Source organism: Aulonocara stuartgranti, assembly GCF_965226115.1.
Source record: "Aulonocara stuartgranti genome assembly, chromosome: 3".
NCBI lineage: Eukaryota > Metazoa > Chordata > Actinopteri > Cichliformes > Cichlidae > Aulonocara > Aulonocara stuartgranti.
The window spans coordinates 65,603,067-65,616,149 of NC_138941.1; the positions used below are offsets into that span (position 1 = coordinate 65,603,067).

At 40.1% G+C, this 13,083-nt stretch overlaps 1 protein-coding gene across 5 annotated transcripts in view; it reads right to left on the bottom strand.

The window, feature by feature from the left end:
- Window positions 1-1,644: 1,644 nt before the first annotated feature.
- Window positions 1,645-13,083, bottom strand: part of LOC309693394 (NLR family CARD domain-containing protein 3-like) — a 28,796-nt gene continuing 17,357 nt past the window's right edge. Inside the window, exons 2-8 of one of the 5 annotated variants that reach the window (XR_014272641.1) lie at window positions 8,669-8,781; window positions 6,733-8,506; window positions 5,053-5,223; window positions 3,403-3,576; window positions 2,833-2,867; window positions 2,587-2,677; window positions 1,645-2,366 (exon numbers count right to left, since the gene is read on the bottom strand). Coding sequence is in view for 1 of the 5 variants with exons in the window: in XM_082512537.1 (XP_082368663.1) it covers window positions 2,846-2,867; window positions 3,403-3,576; window positions 5,053-5,223; window positions 6,733-8,506; window positions 8,669-8,781 (2,254 nt within the window). In the remaining 4 variants the exon portion in view is untranslated. Of the gene's footprint in view, window positions 2,367-2,586; window positions 2,868-3,402; window positions 3,577-5,052; window positions 5,224-6,732; window positions 8,507-8,668; window positions 8,782-11,655; window position 13,083 lie in introns of those variants that run through there. The other 4 variants (XR_014272642.1, XR_014272643.1, XM_082512537.1 and 1 more) reach the window with 4 other exon arrangements.

A 13,083-nucleotide genomic window follows, 5' to 3' on the forward strand; every position in this document is an offset into this window, starting at 1 on the left:
GCTGATTTCTAACAAATTGCCACTTAGAGGTAGGGACAGGCTGCATTTTAGCCACATGCTGACTAGTTTCAGTCTTTCTGAAAATATGTGAAATGTGCTTTTTTATTTGTGTGTTTAGTTTAGTTTTGTTTTAATATATGTGTTATGTGGGACAAACACATGTTGTTCATATCTTTTGATCGACTTCTCTGTGAAGAGAGGTGACTGGCACCTTTAAGAAACCTTTGAGTCAATCACAATTACGAAGAAAACTCTGACTTTAACCATATGTATATGTTTTATTTAATTCTTGTGGAATTGGTCTATCTTTCAGTAAAAAACAACTGAAATTTGTTATCATTCCACAGGGTGGTGCTGCAACACAAAGCAATGCAGTAGTAACTGCCGCTTTTACAATAGTTCACAGACAGTGAAGCACTTTTGCGTTCTTTACATGATTGTATATGTTGTTGTGTCATGAATAGCAATAATCTGCAGGATCATTCTGGCTTTGGAATATTTAATTGAATTAAAAGATGAAGTAAAAATAGAGGTAGAGGATATGGGTGTGAAGGAGAAGGTGTGGAGGAGTCGCAGTGTGTCTACAAAGAGTGTGAGAAGGACAGAGCAGCAGCAGAGCAGTCCGCATACATCGATTGACCCTTTGTCAGATTCTGAGTGACACAAAGGGGATGATGCTGGACTCTGCACTGTGTGACAGTGGAGCTGTTCTCAGAGCAGCTCCTGATGTAGGAAATCCAGTATAAAGAGCAGCAGGGACTGCAGTCCTTTCAGAGCAGCTGTGTAGTGTAGCCAGCTTCCTTTTAGTCTTGGTCGAGTGAACACAAAAAGTTTAAGTTCAGAGCAGAGATATTTAACATCAAGTGAGTTTCCTCTGTTGATTTTGCTCAAGTCCACAGTTAAAATAATCTGCAGAGAGTCCTGAATGCCTCATTACCGCAAAAAAGATTTAGTGATGGATTTCCTTCTGTTCCACTGAATTCATTTTTCACCTTACAATTCTACACACTATTGACAACGGGAGAAAAAATTCAAGCAAAAACATTCTTGAAATTGTTGCACATGTATGTGTGTGTGTGTGTTCCTAAAATAAAACATGTATTGAATTGTATTGAAGTATTTACAGTTTTTACCATGACACTCAGAATTGAGCTCAGCTGCACCCTGTTTCTGGTGATCACCTGCCAGATGTTCCTACAACTTGGAGTCCACTTGTGGTAAATTCAGTTTATTAGAAATGGTGTGATTTATTATGATTTGATAGGTTCCCATGTTTGACAGTGTATGTCACAGCACAAATCTAGCTACGAAGTAGTTGTAATTGTAGACAGGATTACATTGATCCATTCTCTTCCACTTATCATAATCAGCATTGCACAGGGCCTATCCCAGCTGCATTGGGGTGAAAGGCAGGGTACACCCTGGCTACATCGCCAGTCTGTTGCATGGCTAACACAGACAACCATTCACACTTACATTCACACCAATAAACCGAGCCCCACTAATTGCAAATCTTTTGACTGTGGGAGAAACACGCAAACTCCAGACAGAAGGGTCACATGACATGATAGACCTTCTGTAAGATAATAATGCTAACCACCCTACTGCCCCAGGCTAACATGGCAAAATGTAGAACAACTTAAGTGGTGTGAATACTTTATTTTTTACTGCACAATACTTCTTTAACCAAGTACCTGTATTTTCTCTTTGTTGCACGATTACAAAACTGGATTGCCACTTCAACATGACACAAACTTGATTGAACTGTAATATAACACAGCACTGAAAAACACACTGCTGGAGCTCTAGAGAACACCATAAACATGCAACATTAAAATTACTACAAAGTTCCATAGCAAAATAATAAAGTAGGACTGGCCAAGCAATGCCTGGCTTTTAGCTCCAAGACCAGTTAAAGAGCAGCCATAGTGCTTCAAAAGTAACATTCAACTCAGGAGAGAGGCAAAAAATAAGTGATCAGTAGTGCAAATAACATATTCCAGCACTTAATCCAAAGTTTAATGACTCTTCAAGGCACAGTCCTTATTTCTAGGAATGTGAGTATGCCAGTATTGACACATCCACTGGAGTTATTAGAGTCATCCAGAAAGTAAAGGCAAACAGCAGCAGCTGAAGTGAAAATGACACTGGCACAGTCTGGGGTCAAAGTATTTCCCCTCTGTCTTGTAATCCATCTACTGAAGAGAATTTCAGTAGTTTCTCAAACGCGTATCAATAAGTCAAAGCTTGACACTGAAGTTAAGGCCACACTGTCTTTGTTCCTTCTGGAACAGATTCAGGAAGTCTGGGTAGAGTCAGTCTTTGACTTAAAGAATCCCTCTGCAGACGTCACTGCGTGCCTCGATCTGTTCAAAAGTAAAAGATTTGTCTTAAAATGATTGTTGCGTACTCTTCACTTCCTTAAAGGACACCAAAAGTTTTACTGTATTTTTATTCACACACTGATGGGGTGCATTTAAAACATCATCATTGAAAAGAACATTTTTGAGAACACCAAAAAGAAGGATTTAAACAGCTACAGTCAATGCAGACTGAAAACTCACTAATACCAATAGAAGCAATTACCAATTAATGAAGAGAATGGAGTCTTTTGAGTTATATTCACCAAATAGTGAAATCTTGCATAGATCCATCAAAGAAAACCAGTCTTCGAAAGCTTTGTGCAGAAAAAAAACATCCACACTAATGCAAGGTATCAATTATATATTAGACCTTGGAATGAAATTTATAAATAAAAAGAGTTATCCTAAAATTACTATGAATGTGAAAATACATAAATTAATCCCACTAAAAGATCTGAGCAATACTCACCCCAGTACAGCATCTAAAGCAAAGTAGAGGTCAGCCTGTAGGAACACAGTGTGATAGGATCAAGAAAAGCTTGCAAGAAAATGAAATGTTAAACCTTTGTTATATGACAGCCTTGTCCAGAAAAGATGCAGAAAAAGAAGTAATACTAAACAAATAATATTAAAAAGGACTATATACAAAGCCACTAGCAGGATTTGCCTTTGAAATAAACTCACTTTTTGTGTTAAACTGTTTCTGATCTGCCACTTGTGGGAGGTGTGGATTCAGTAAGAAGTGAGCAGCTTGCTATTATGAATGTGTTAGAAATAACATTTCCAGCACATAACCATAGCCCTTGTGAAATGCATGCCAACAGGGATCTGAACGGGCTTGTATTTTGATGAACCATATTTTTTAATGTGCAATTCAGCATTATTAGATTCTAAATGCTGTGAATATTGTTTAATGTGCACCATGTGCTCCTTAGTCTTTTGCTTTGTTTGCTCTGCAGACTCAGAATGAATGATAGTCACACTGATAAACAAAATTTAAAGAAATGTATTTTGTTCCTCAGTTGTGGAGTTAACTGACCTTAAGGTCTCCAGTCTACAGTGTGGACTCTCCAGGTAATCACACAGTTGTTTCATTCCTGATTCCTGCAGGTTGTCTCCTATTAGAGCCACATGTTTCAGATAGGGGGGGTTGGACTTCAGAGCCCGGACCAGAGCAGCACAGCTGATCTCTGACAAACTGCAATTCTCAAATCTGAATAAAGATTAGAACATGTAGAAAAAATTATTGGTAATGTAATCTGATGTTTTAAGCTTAGCATTATTATGTCCTAATGAATTAGTTTTTTTGAACATAATACATGATTATCATCATGTCAGTCTCCTGCATATATCATCCAGTTATCAGCATACCATCCAAACACATATTCATCCCAACACATTAATCGCATGTTGGATTAAATAGTGTTTTTTAATATCAGAATAAATCAAATCAAATCAATCTTATTTATATATTACTTTAAAAACAACAACTGTTGACCAAAGTACTGTACAACTGAATAATCAGATAAAATTTAAAAGGAAAGTAAAGTCAAGGATAACAAAATTATAAGAATAAAATAATGACAGCCTCAAACCGACTTGAAAGCCAAGGAGTAAAAATGGGTCTTTAGACGTCTTTTAAAAGAATCCGTGTTGGCGAGGTTGTGATATGTAAAGGCAGTTTTTTCCACAGTTTCGGAGCAGTCACAGCAAAAGCCCGACCAAATGCTTCTAGAGACTTATTACACAAGCTTACAAAAATCAAGTAAGCATCTAATTTACAGACTTCAGCAAATAGATTAATGCTAAGTGCAACAACTTGCAACATTCAGCAGCACAATCACCTCTCTAGACTGATTATAAATAACCAAGCTCCAATTGGCTAGAATTGCTTTTGTGTTTTGTCCATAGCGAGAGAATTGCCAGCCACTCATAGCATTTTTTGACAAGATTCACAATCATTTCAAGACTCCTAGAACATAAAAATGGTAAATAGATCAAAAGAAAAAGAACACACAAAAAAGTTCTCCATACTGGTTTTAAATTATGTTTTTTCCCATTGTGATTTTTTTTTTTAGCACAAATAAAAAATAATAACAAAACATACAGTTTGCACAGCCTAAAATGTCATGGAGAATCCATGCTTTAAGAACATTAAAATATATCTGTGATATCAATGTTCACTTCATCAATCTGATTCTGAAAGTGGATTGAATAGATTGAATGAAGCATCCAAATTTGAGTTCTTCAACAAGTGCAAGGGTTGCGAAACTTTATCACTTCATTTACCCTGGGATTTTCTTTACATGGCATCCATGCTGAATAGCCCTACTGTGCTTAAAAGCACACTGTCCTGTTTAGGAAGTTTACAATGTCATTAGCTGTGCAACAGCACTCAACTCAGCAACCTGCAGGCTATTAGTCGGCTGCTCTAAACTCTGATCTTTGTCTTACCCACATTGTCCCCTTCACATTTCCAGTTGTCCCACTTAGGACACCAGACTAGAGCTGACCCAGGTTACTTACTGGTGCAATGTTGAGGTGAAGATTATTACATTGCTGTACCTTAGTGTAGGGTTTTCCATTATTATAAGTGCTTTTATAGTTTATAGTTATGGGTATAGTTTGAACTTTGTAGTTAAAACTATTGAAAGACCTTGAGAAATAACAACAGATTCAGTTAACTGACCTGAGTGTCTCCAGTCTGCAGTTTGGTTGCCCAAGACTAGCAAACAGTGTCTCTGCTGAATCCTCCAGGTTGATTGAACTCAGGTGCAGCTCTCTCAGATGGGAGGGGTTGGACATCAGAGCTGAGGTCAGAGTTTTACAGTGGTTCTCTGAGAGCCAAACATCATGAAGTCTGTGTTGACATATGTGTTAGAAAATATGTCATTATGAAAAAGTCACATTATGTTTACTTCATGCACTTGTCAAAAAACAACTGGACACTTTCTCTTCACATCAGTGTTCCCACTGAAGTGTTTGTTTGACACAAAAAGTTAATTACCTCAGTCTCTGTCAGACCCACAATTTTTTTTTTATTTTTTATTTTGATTTAATGTGCAGACAAAGGGTTCCAGTCAGGCTTCCACGTGGTTATCCAGTGTAATGTGATCTAGCACCAACTCCTTAACCTTATGTGGTCAAGGTTTAACTGGATGTTTCTGACTACTTTTGATTTTTCCTTTTTATTACCTTAAAAATGATTTAGCTTACTTTAAGTGGACACAGTTTTTTTCAACACAACCTCAGATGTCTGACCTTACAGACAGTTTTTTTTTTTTTTTTCCACTTTGAAATACAGTGTTTGTCATGGTCCGTGGTCCTGTGTCTGTGGAATGCGTGATGCTCGGGTAGCCACACCCCCGGGCTGGGCCATCACCAGCACACCTGCTCTCCATCACGGTGATTACATGGAGATCCACTTAATCCGGCGCTGACGGATGCTCCACGCCAGTCCGTTAGTCATCCCCACAGTGGACTTCCACGAAAAGTGTGCATTCTCTTCTGCTTGGAACTTTGTTTAACCTGCCTACTTCTGTCCAGGTTTCTACTCGGCGTCTGCTACCTGCCTGTCCTCCGGCTCAACTGGATCTCGCGGTGCTCACCTGGCCCACTCGCCATTCCCACGGACTTCCTACCCCCACGGACTGCCACACTTCCCTCCCGACCTCCCACGGTCCCGTTCTATCGTAAGCCCCTACTCTAACTCAGTCCTGATATGTTTTCCCCGCTTCCTGGCTCCCTAGTAATCATCTCCCCTTTCTATTGCAGCCCCCCGCCGTCCCGATCCCGGCTTCCTCGTGTCATTGTTTCCCCGGGTTTTTAGTTTCTGTTTTGCTCTCTAATTTCCCCGGGTCGCCTTTCGTTGTTTCAATAAAGTGTCTTTCTGTTAGCTCGGAGTCTGCGCCTGGATCCTTTCGTGCCCGCGCACCACGGCCCATGACAGTGTTAATATATTGGACCTAAAATCCCAAACAAAAAACAAAAAATCTGTGAGGTTAAAAAGTAAGTTTTTTAATGGTGAAAACCAGAAACGTGTTTATTGAACTATTTCTAGACCTTGAAATGGAAAAATAAATCATGAAGTTCAAAAACCCATGTGCAAATTTAGAAAGGAAAGAAAGTATACATTACTATTTATATTAAAATTCGGGCAATTCTTTAAGTGTTTTTTTTTTTGTACAAGTATTTACAAAACAGTCATATGTCACAGTTATTCTGTACCACCCCACAACTGATATCTCATGTCTCTGATGAATCACTGGAACAGTGTAATAAGAATAACAAGTAGGTTTTAGTCAGAATAATTTAAGAACTAACCTACTAATGTACAGTGATTTATAATGTTATTCACATCTGGACTCACCGAGCCTTTCTGCAGTTCTTCACAGCTGCAATTAGTCTTTGCCGTCCCTCCTGTGATGTATTGTAGTTCACCAGGTCCAACTCATCCAAAACATCTGACACGAGAAACATATATGCCAGACCCGAGCACTGAATTCCAGATAGTTCCTTCTTTGATTTGTTCTGTGACTTCAGGAAGTCTTGGATCTCCTGATGTACTGAGAGATCATTCATCTCCATTAGACAGTGGAAAATGTTGATAGTTCTGTTAGGACACTTGTCATAAGTTTTAATCTCCTTCAGGTTGTTGATGACTCTCTGGATGGTTTGTGGACTGCTCTTTGTCTGACCCAGCAAACCTCTTAAGAGTCTCTGGTTGGACTTCAAGGAGAGGCCATGAAGGAAGCGAATAAACAGTTCCAGGTGGCCGTTCTCTATTAGGAAGAATTTCTCCATGGCTCTTATCAGAAAATCTTCCAGAGATGAGATGTCCTCACTCAGGAAGTCCTGCAGCACCTCTGTCTTCCTGTTGGTGTAACAGTGGAACATGTAGACTGCAGCCAGAAACTCCTGAATGCTCAGATGAACAAAGCAGTAAACTGGTTTCTGGAAGATCACAGATTCTCTTTTGAAGATCTCTGTACAAACTCCTGAGTACACCGAGGCCTCTGTCACACCCAGACCACACTGCTCCAAGTCTTCTTGGTAGAACAGGATGTTCTTTTTCTGCAGATGTTCAAATGCTAGCTTCCCCAGCTTCAGAAGAACCTCCCTGTCAGCACTGCTGAGCTCTATTCGTCTCATCTCTTTCCCCGTATGGTACTTGTGCTTTTTCTTTGTCTGAACCAGCAGGAAGTGTGAGTACATGTCAGTCAGGGTCTTGGGCAGCTCTGCTCTCTCCTCTGTAGTCAACATGTGCTCCAGAACTGTAGCAGTGATCCAGCAGTAGACTGGGATTCCACACATGATGTAAAGGCTCCTGGATGTTTTCAAGTGGGAGATAATTCTGCTGGAGAATGCTTCATCTCTGAATCTTCTCCTGAAGTACTCCTCCTTCTGAGTATCAGTGAAGCCTCGAACTTCTGTCATCCTGTCAACACATTTAGGAGGAATCTGACTGGCTGCTGCGGGTCGGGAAGTTATCCAGATGAGAGCAGAGGGAAGCAGATTCCCCTCGATGAGATTTGTCAGCAGCTCACTGATGGTTGACTTCTGTGTGACATCAGACACAAGCTTCCTGTTGTTGAAATTTAACAAAAGTCTGCTTTCATCCAGGCCATCAAAGATGAACAAAAGATTACACACAGTGAGCTTCTCTGCTGTGACCTTCTGTAATGTTGGATAGAAATCATGGATCAGCTCCAGGAGACTGTACTGCTCATCTCTGACCAAGTTCAGCTCTCTGAATGAAAGCAGAACCACCACACTGATGTGTTGGTTTTCTAAGCCCTCTGCCCAGTCCAGAGTGAACTTCTGCACCAAGAAGGTTTTTCCAATGCCAGCAACACCATATGTCAGAACCACTCTGATGGGTCTCTGTTGGTCAGGAAAGGTTTTAAATATGTCCTGGCAGCTGATTGGTGTTTCACAGGGGATCTTCTTACAGGTGCTTTCCACCTGCCACACCTCATGTTGGAAGCAAAATTCTTTATTCTGTCCCTCTATGATATAGAGCTCAGTGTAGATCCTGTGGAGGAGGGTTCCACTTCCTGATTTTTCAGGTCCTTCAGTTACTCGTTCACATCTTCTCCTCAGATTGACCTTTAGTGCATCAGAAACTTTCTGCAGACGCAGATCTGTTGACAGTGAGAAAAACAAGAAAAATAAAGAGCAAGAAAACTCTTTAATGTCTTAGCAAAACAATAGGGAGTCCAGTTTTCCAAAAATGAGTTCATTAGCAGAAAGATGTCAGGTCTTTCTTTGTACACAGCTTCTCTGACTGGCTGTCTGCAGATTACCTCTGATTCTGGACCTTTCTCCACACTGGGGACATGAGGAGTTTCTTGATGAATCCTTCAGGACTTCATGACACGAAGCACAGTAGGGCAGCAACTCTGCCCTTTTTCTTTCTCTGTGGACACCAAGAACCATTTATTCTGACCGAATAAAAGCAGTAAAGTAAAGAAATATCTAAGTTTATTAGTGGCACTGGCTTCCAGAAAAATCTTTATTTCTCTCACTGTACACCTAGTCTGTTTCCCTAAGTATGTTTAATTTCTTCTCATCTTTGAACTCCAGAAGGTTTGTTGTAGTTTATTGTGGAAATCACTTTTTTTTTTTTTTTTGCCAATTGCAGAAATAATATAAACTTTGAGGCAAATGTGAAATTAATTAGTTAAAAAAAAGGCAAAAAAATAATTCTTTGTGGTGAGATCTGACCACCAGCTCAGTTCTGGACAAATAGTATTTTACTTGATGTTTGAAGTACCTAGGACTATTCTTTTAAATCACTTTGAATCTTTAGTTGATTTTCATTAGTTTTGATTTCTGTATAGTTTTATTCTATTATAAATTGAAGATATCTTTCCTTCGCCTGCATTCGCTAATCCTTACATTGGTAAGCACAATGAGTACTCATGCAAAGCTGGTTAACCAAGTTGCTATGCTAAATCAGGGTTCTTCAGTCGATGTTACAAACTCATTCACATGAAAGGTGTGGTGTAGGGAATGGAGTATGAAGGAAGATAAAACTACAAAAGTTCATAGGAAAAATATTAGGAGGTTGAAACATAATGCAGAATGACAGCACAGAGACAAAGAAGTGTAATGTGTGCGTCAGTGTGATGTGTTGTAGTTTCAGGCATCAGTATACAGCCAGGGACGGATCTACAGAGGCGGCATGTGCCACAGTAAAATGATATGTTGCCACCCCGAGTGCCACCGTAGTTTTGTACAGTGGGGCAAAAAAGTATTTAGTCAGCCACCGATTGTGCAAGTTCCCCCACCTAAAATGATGACAGAGGTCAGTAATTTGCACCAGAGGTACACTTTAACTGTGAGAGACAGAATGTGAAAAAAAAATCCATGAATCCACATGGTAGGATTTGTAAAGAATTTATTCGTAAATTAGGGTGGAAAATAAGTATTTGGTCACCTCAAACAAGGGAAATCTCTGGCTCTCACAGACCTGTAACGTCTTCTGTAAGAAGCTTTTCTGTCCCCCACTCGTTACCTGTATGAATGGCACCTGTTTGAACTCATCATCTGTATAAAAGACACCTGTCCACAGCCTCAAACAGTCAGACTCCAAACTCCGCCATGGCCAAGACCAAAGAGCTTTCGAAGGACACCAGGAAAAGTATTGTAGACCTGCACCAGACTGGGAAGAGTGAATCTACAATAGGCAAGCAGCTTGGTGTGAAAAAAATCAACTGTGGGAGCAATCATCAGAAAATGGAAGACATACAAGACCACTGATAATCTCCCTCGATCTGGGGCTCCACGCAAGATCTCATCCCGTGGGGTCAAAATGATCATGAGAACGGTGAGCAAAGATCCCAGAACCACACGGGGGGACCTGGTGAATGACCTGCAGAGAGCTGGGACCAAAGTAACAAAGGTCACCATCAGTAACACACTACAACGGCAGGGAATCAAATCCCGCAGTGCCAGACGTGTTCCGCTGCTGAAGCCAGTGCATGTCCAGGCCCGTCTGAAGTTTGCCAGAGAGCACATGGATGATACAGCAGAGGATTGGGAGAATGTCATGTGGTCAGATGAAACCAAAGTAGAACTTTTTGGTATAAACTCAACTCGTCGTGTTTGGAGGAAGAAGAATACTGAGTTGCATCCCAAGAACACCATACCTACTGTGAAGCATGGGGGTGGAAACATCATGCTATGGGGCTGTTTTTCTGCCAAGGGGACAGGACGACTGATCCGTGTTAAGGACAGAATGAATGGGGCCATGTATCGTGAGATTTTGAGCCAAAACCTCCTTCCATCAGTGAGAACTTTGAAGATGAAACGAGGCTGGGTCTTCCAACATGACAATGATCCAAAACACACCGCCCGGGCAACAAAGGAGTGGCTCCGTAAGAAGCATTTGAAAGTCCTGGAGTGGCCTAGCCAGTCTCCAGACCTCAACCCCATAGAAAATCTGTGGCGGGAGTTGAAAGTCCGTGTTGCTCGGCGACAGCCCCAAAACATCACTGCTCTCGAGAAGATCTGCATGGAGGAATGGGCCAAAATACCAGCTACTGTGTGTGCAAACCTGGTAAAGACCTATAGTAAACGTTTGACCTCTGTTATTGCCAACAAAGGTTATGTTACAAAGTATTGAGTTGTATTTTTGTTATTGACCAAATACTTATTTTCCACACTGATTTACGGATAAATTCTTTACAAATCCTACAATGTGAATTCATGGATTTTTTTTCACATTCTGTCTCTCACAGTTGAAGTGTACCTCTGGTGCAAGTTACTGACCTCTGTCATCATTTTAAGTGGGGGAACTTGCACAATCGGTGGCTGACTAAATACTTTTTTGCCCCACTGTAAATATGTTCTTTTTAATATTTAATTGTCTGTTGCCTCTAAGATTTAACGTAGGCTTTAACCGAAGTTCACCATTCCACAGTGACGCTGCAACACAGAGATAACCATAAAATGCAGGTTAAGGAGATGATACACAGACATTTAATAGATTTTCTGTGCATGTATTTATCTTGCTATTCTCTAATTATATGTATATCTGTTGGTCTACAGACTGACCTTTGTGACAAATGCATTTTTCATCAACCGAAACATACAGTATGTGACAGGGGAGTATGTGCAGCCCTTTCTGTGACACTCAAAACTGAGCTAGCTGCTTCCTGTTTTATTGATCATCTGTCAGATCTTCACACAACTTGATAAGAATCCACCTGTGGAAAATACATTTGACTGGACATGATTTATGAGTGATTAGGTATTATGATTTATTGTGATTTGATAAGGTCCCATACTTGATAGTGCATGCCAGAAAACAAACCAAGCCTTGAAGTCCAAGGAATTGTATATAGAGTTAATAGACAGAATTGGAACCATTTCTGAAGCTCTCCACCAACATGGTCTGTATCATAGAGTGGTCAGATGGGACCCCCTCCTCAGTAAAAGACACATGATAGCCTGTTTACAGTTTGACAAAAGACAGCTGAAGGACTTGTGGACCATTAGAAACAACATTCACTGATTTGATGAAAAAAAGACTGAACTCTTTGGCTGTTAATATATTTTAGTATATATTCATATTTAAAAAATTGATACATTTGAAACAATTACAAATATTTTTCTGACTTTGTCACTATAGTGCATTGTGTGTAGAGATGAAAATGAATTTAATTCATCTTGGAATAAGACAGTACCATGACATAATGCAGAACCAGTTGAGTGTTCTGAATACCTTCCAGATGGACTGTACTCCTTTAACAAATATATGTATGTTCCATATACTGCAAAATTACAAAACAGGAATCCCATTTAATCCAGTATGTGGTGACAAACCCTTCTCTGAAGTACAACATAACACACATAACACAAAAAACACTGCTGTATCAGTAATGAATCACCCCAAGCAAGACAATGTTCAACAGTGAAATTACAGCAGTGAAATTATTAAAATGTCTCATCGTAGAATAATAAACAAGGACCTGCACAATGAAAGTCTGCTTTTTAATTTGAAGACTAGCTAGATGGAAGCTATTGTACCTGAAAAGTATCCTTCAACTCAGAAGAGTATCTGGAGGTATGAAACTCAGTTGGTCCTTGGGTGTGAAACGAGTGCAATGAAACCTGTATCAGATTGTTCTTGGAAATAAATCAAAACTGAAGACAAAATCTTGTTTAGCTGGGTGAGCTGAATGTTTTAGAGTGTAGGAAAGTCAACAGTCTATTAACGACACACTAACTAGAGTTATACGAGTCATCCATCAAGTAAAGGCATACAGCAGTGCTGAAGTGGAAATTACCTCAGCACACTCTGAGGTGTTTTACCTCAGTCCTGTACTCCATTCACTGAAGAGAAGTTCAGCAGTTTCCAAAGACCTTATCCATGAACTGAAGCTTGACATTGGAGTTAAGGCCACACTGTCTGAGTAGAGTCACACTTTGACCACTGATTTCTTTCAGGGTCACTCTGCAGGAATCACTGCATGACTTGATCGGATTAAGATTAAAAGACTGATACATATGCTTCACATCATTTATTAGGAAAACAGTCATTTCATTTTCACCACAGAGAGGAATGACACATTTGCTTCTTAACTCTGAAAATAAACAGACATCAAACATTTTTGTGATTCATGACCCTGCGACAGACTGGCGACCTGTCCAGGGTGTATCCTGCCTCTCGCCCTATGACAGCTGGGATAGGCTCCAGCGCCCCCCGCGACCC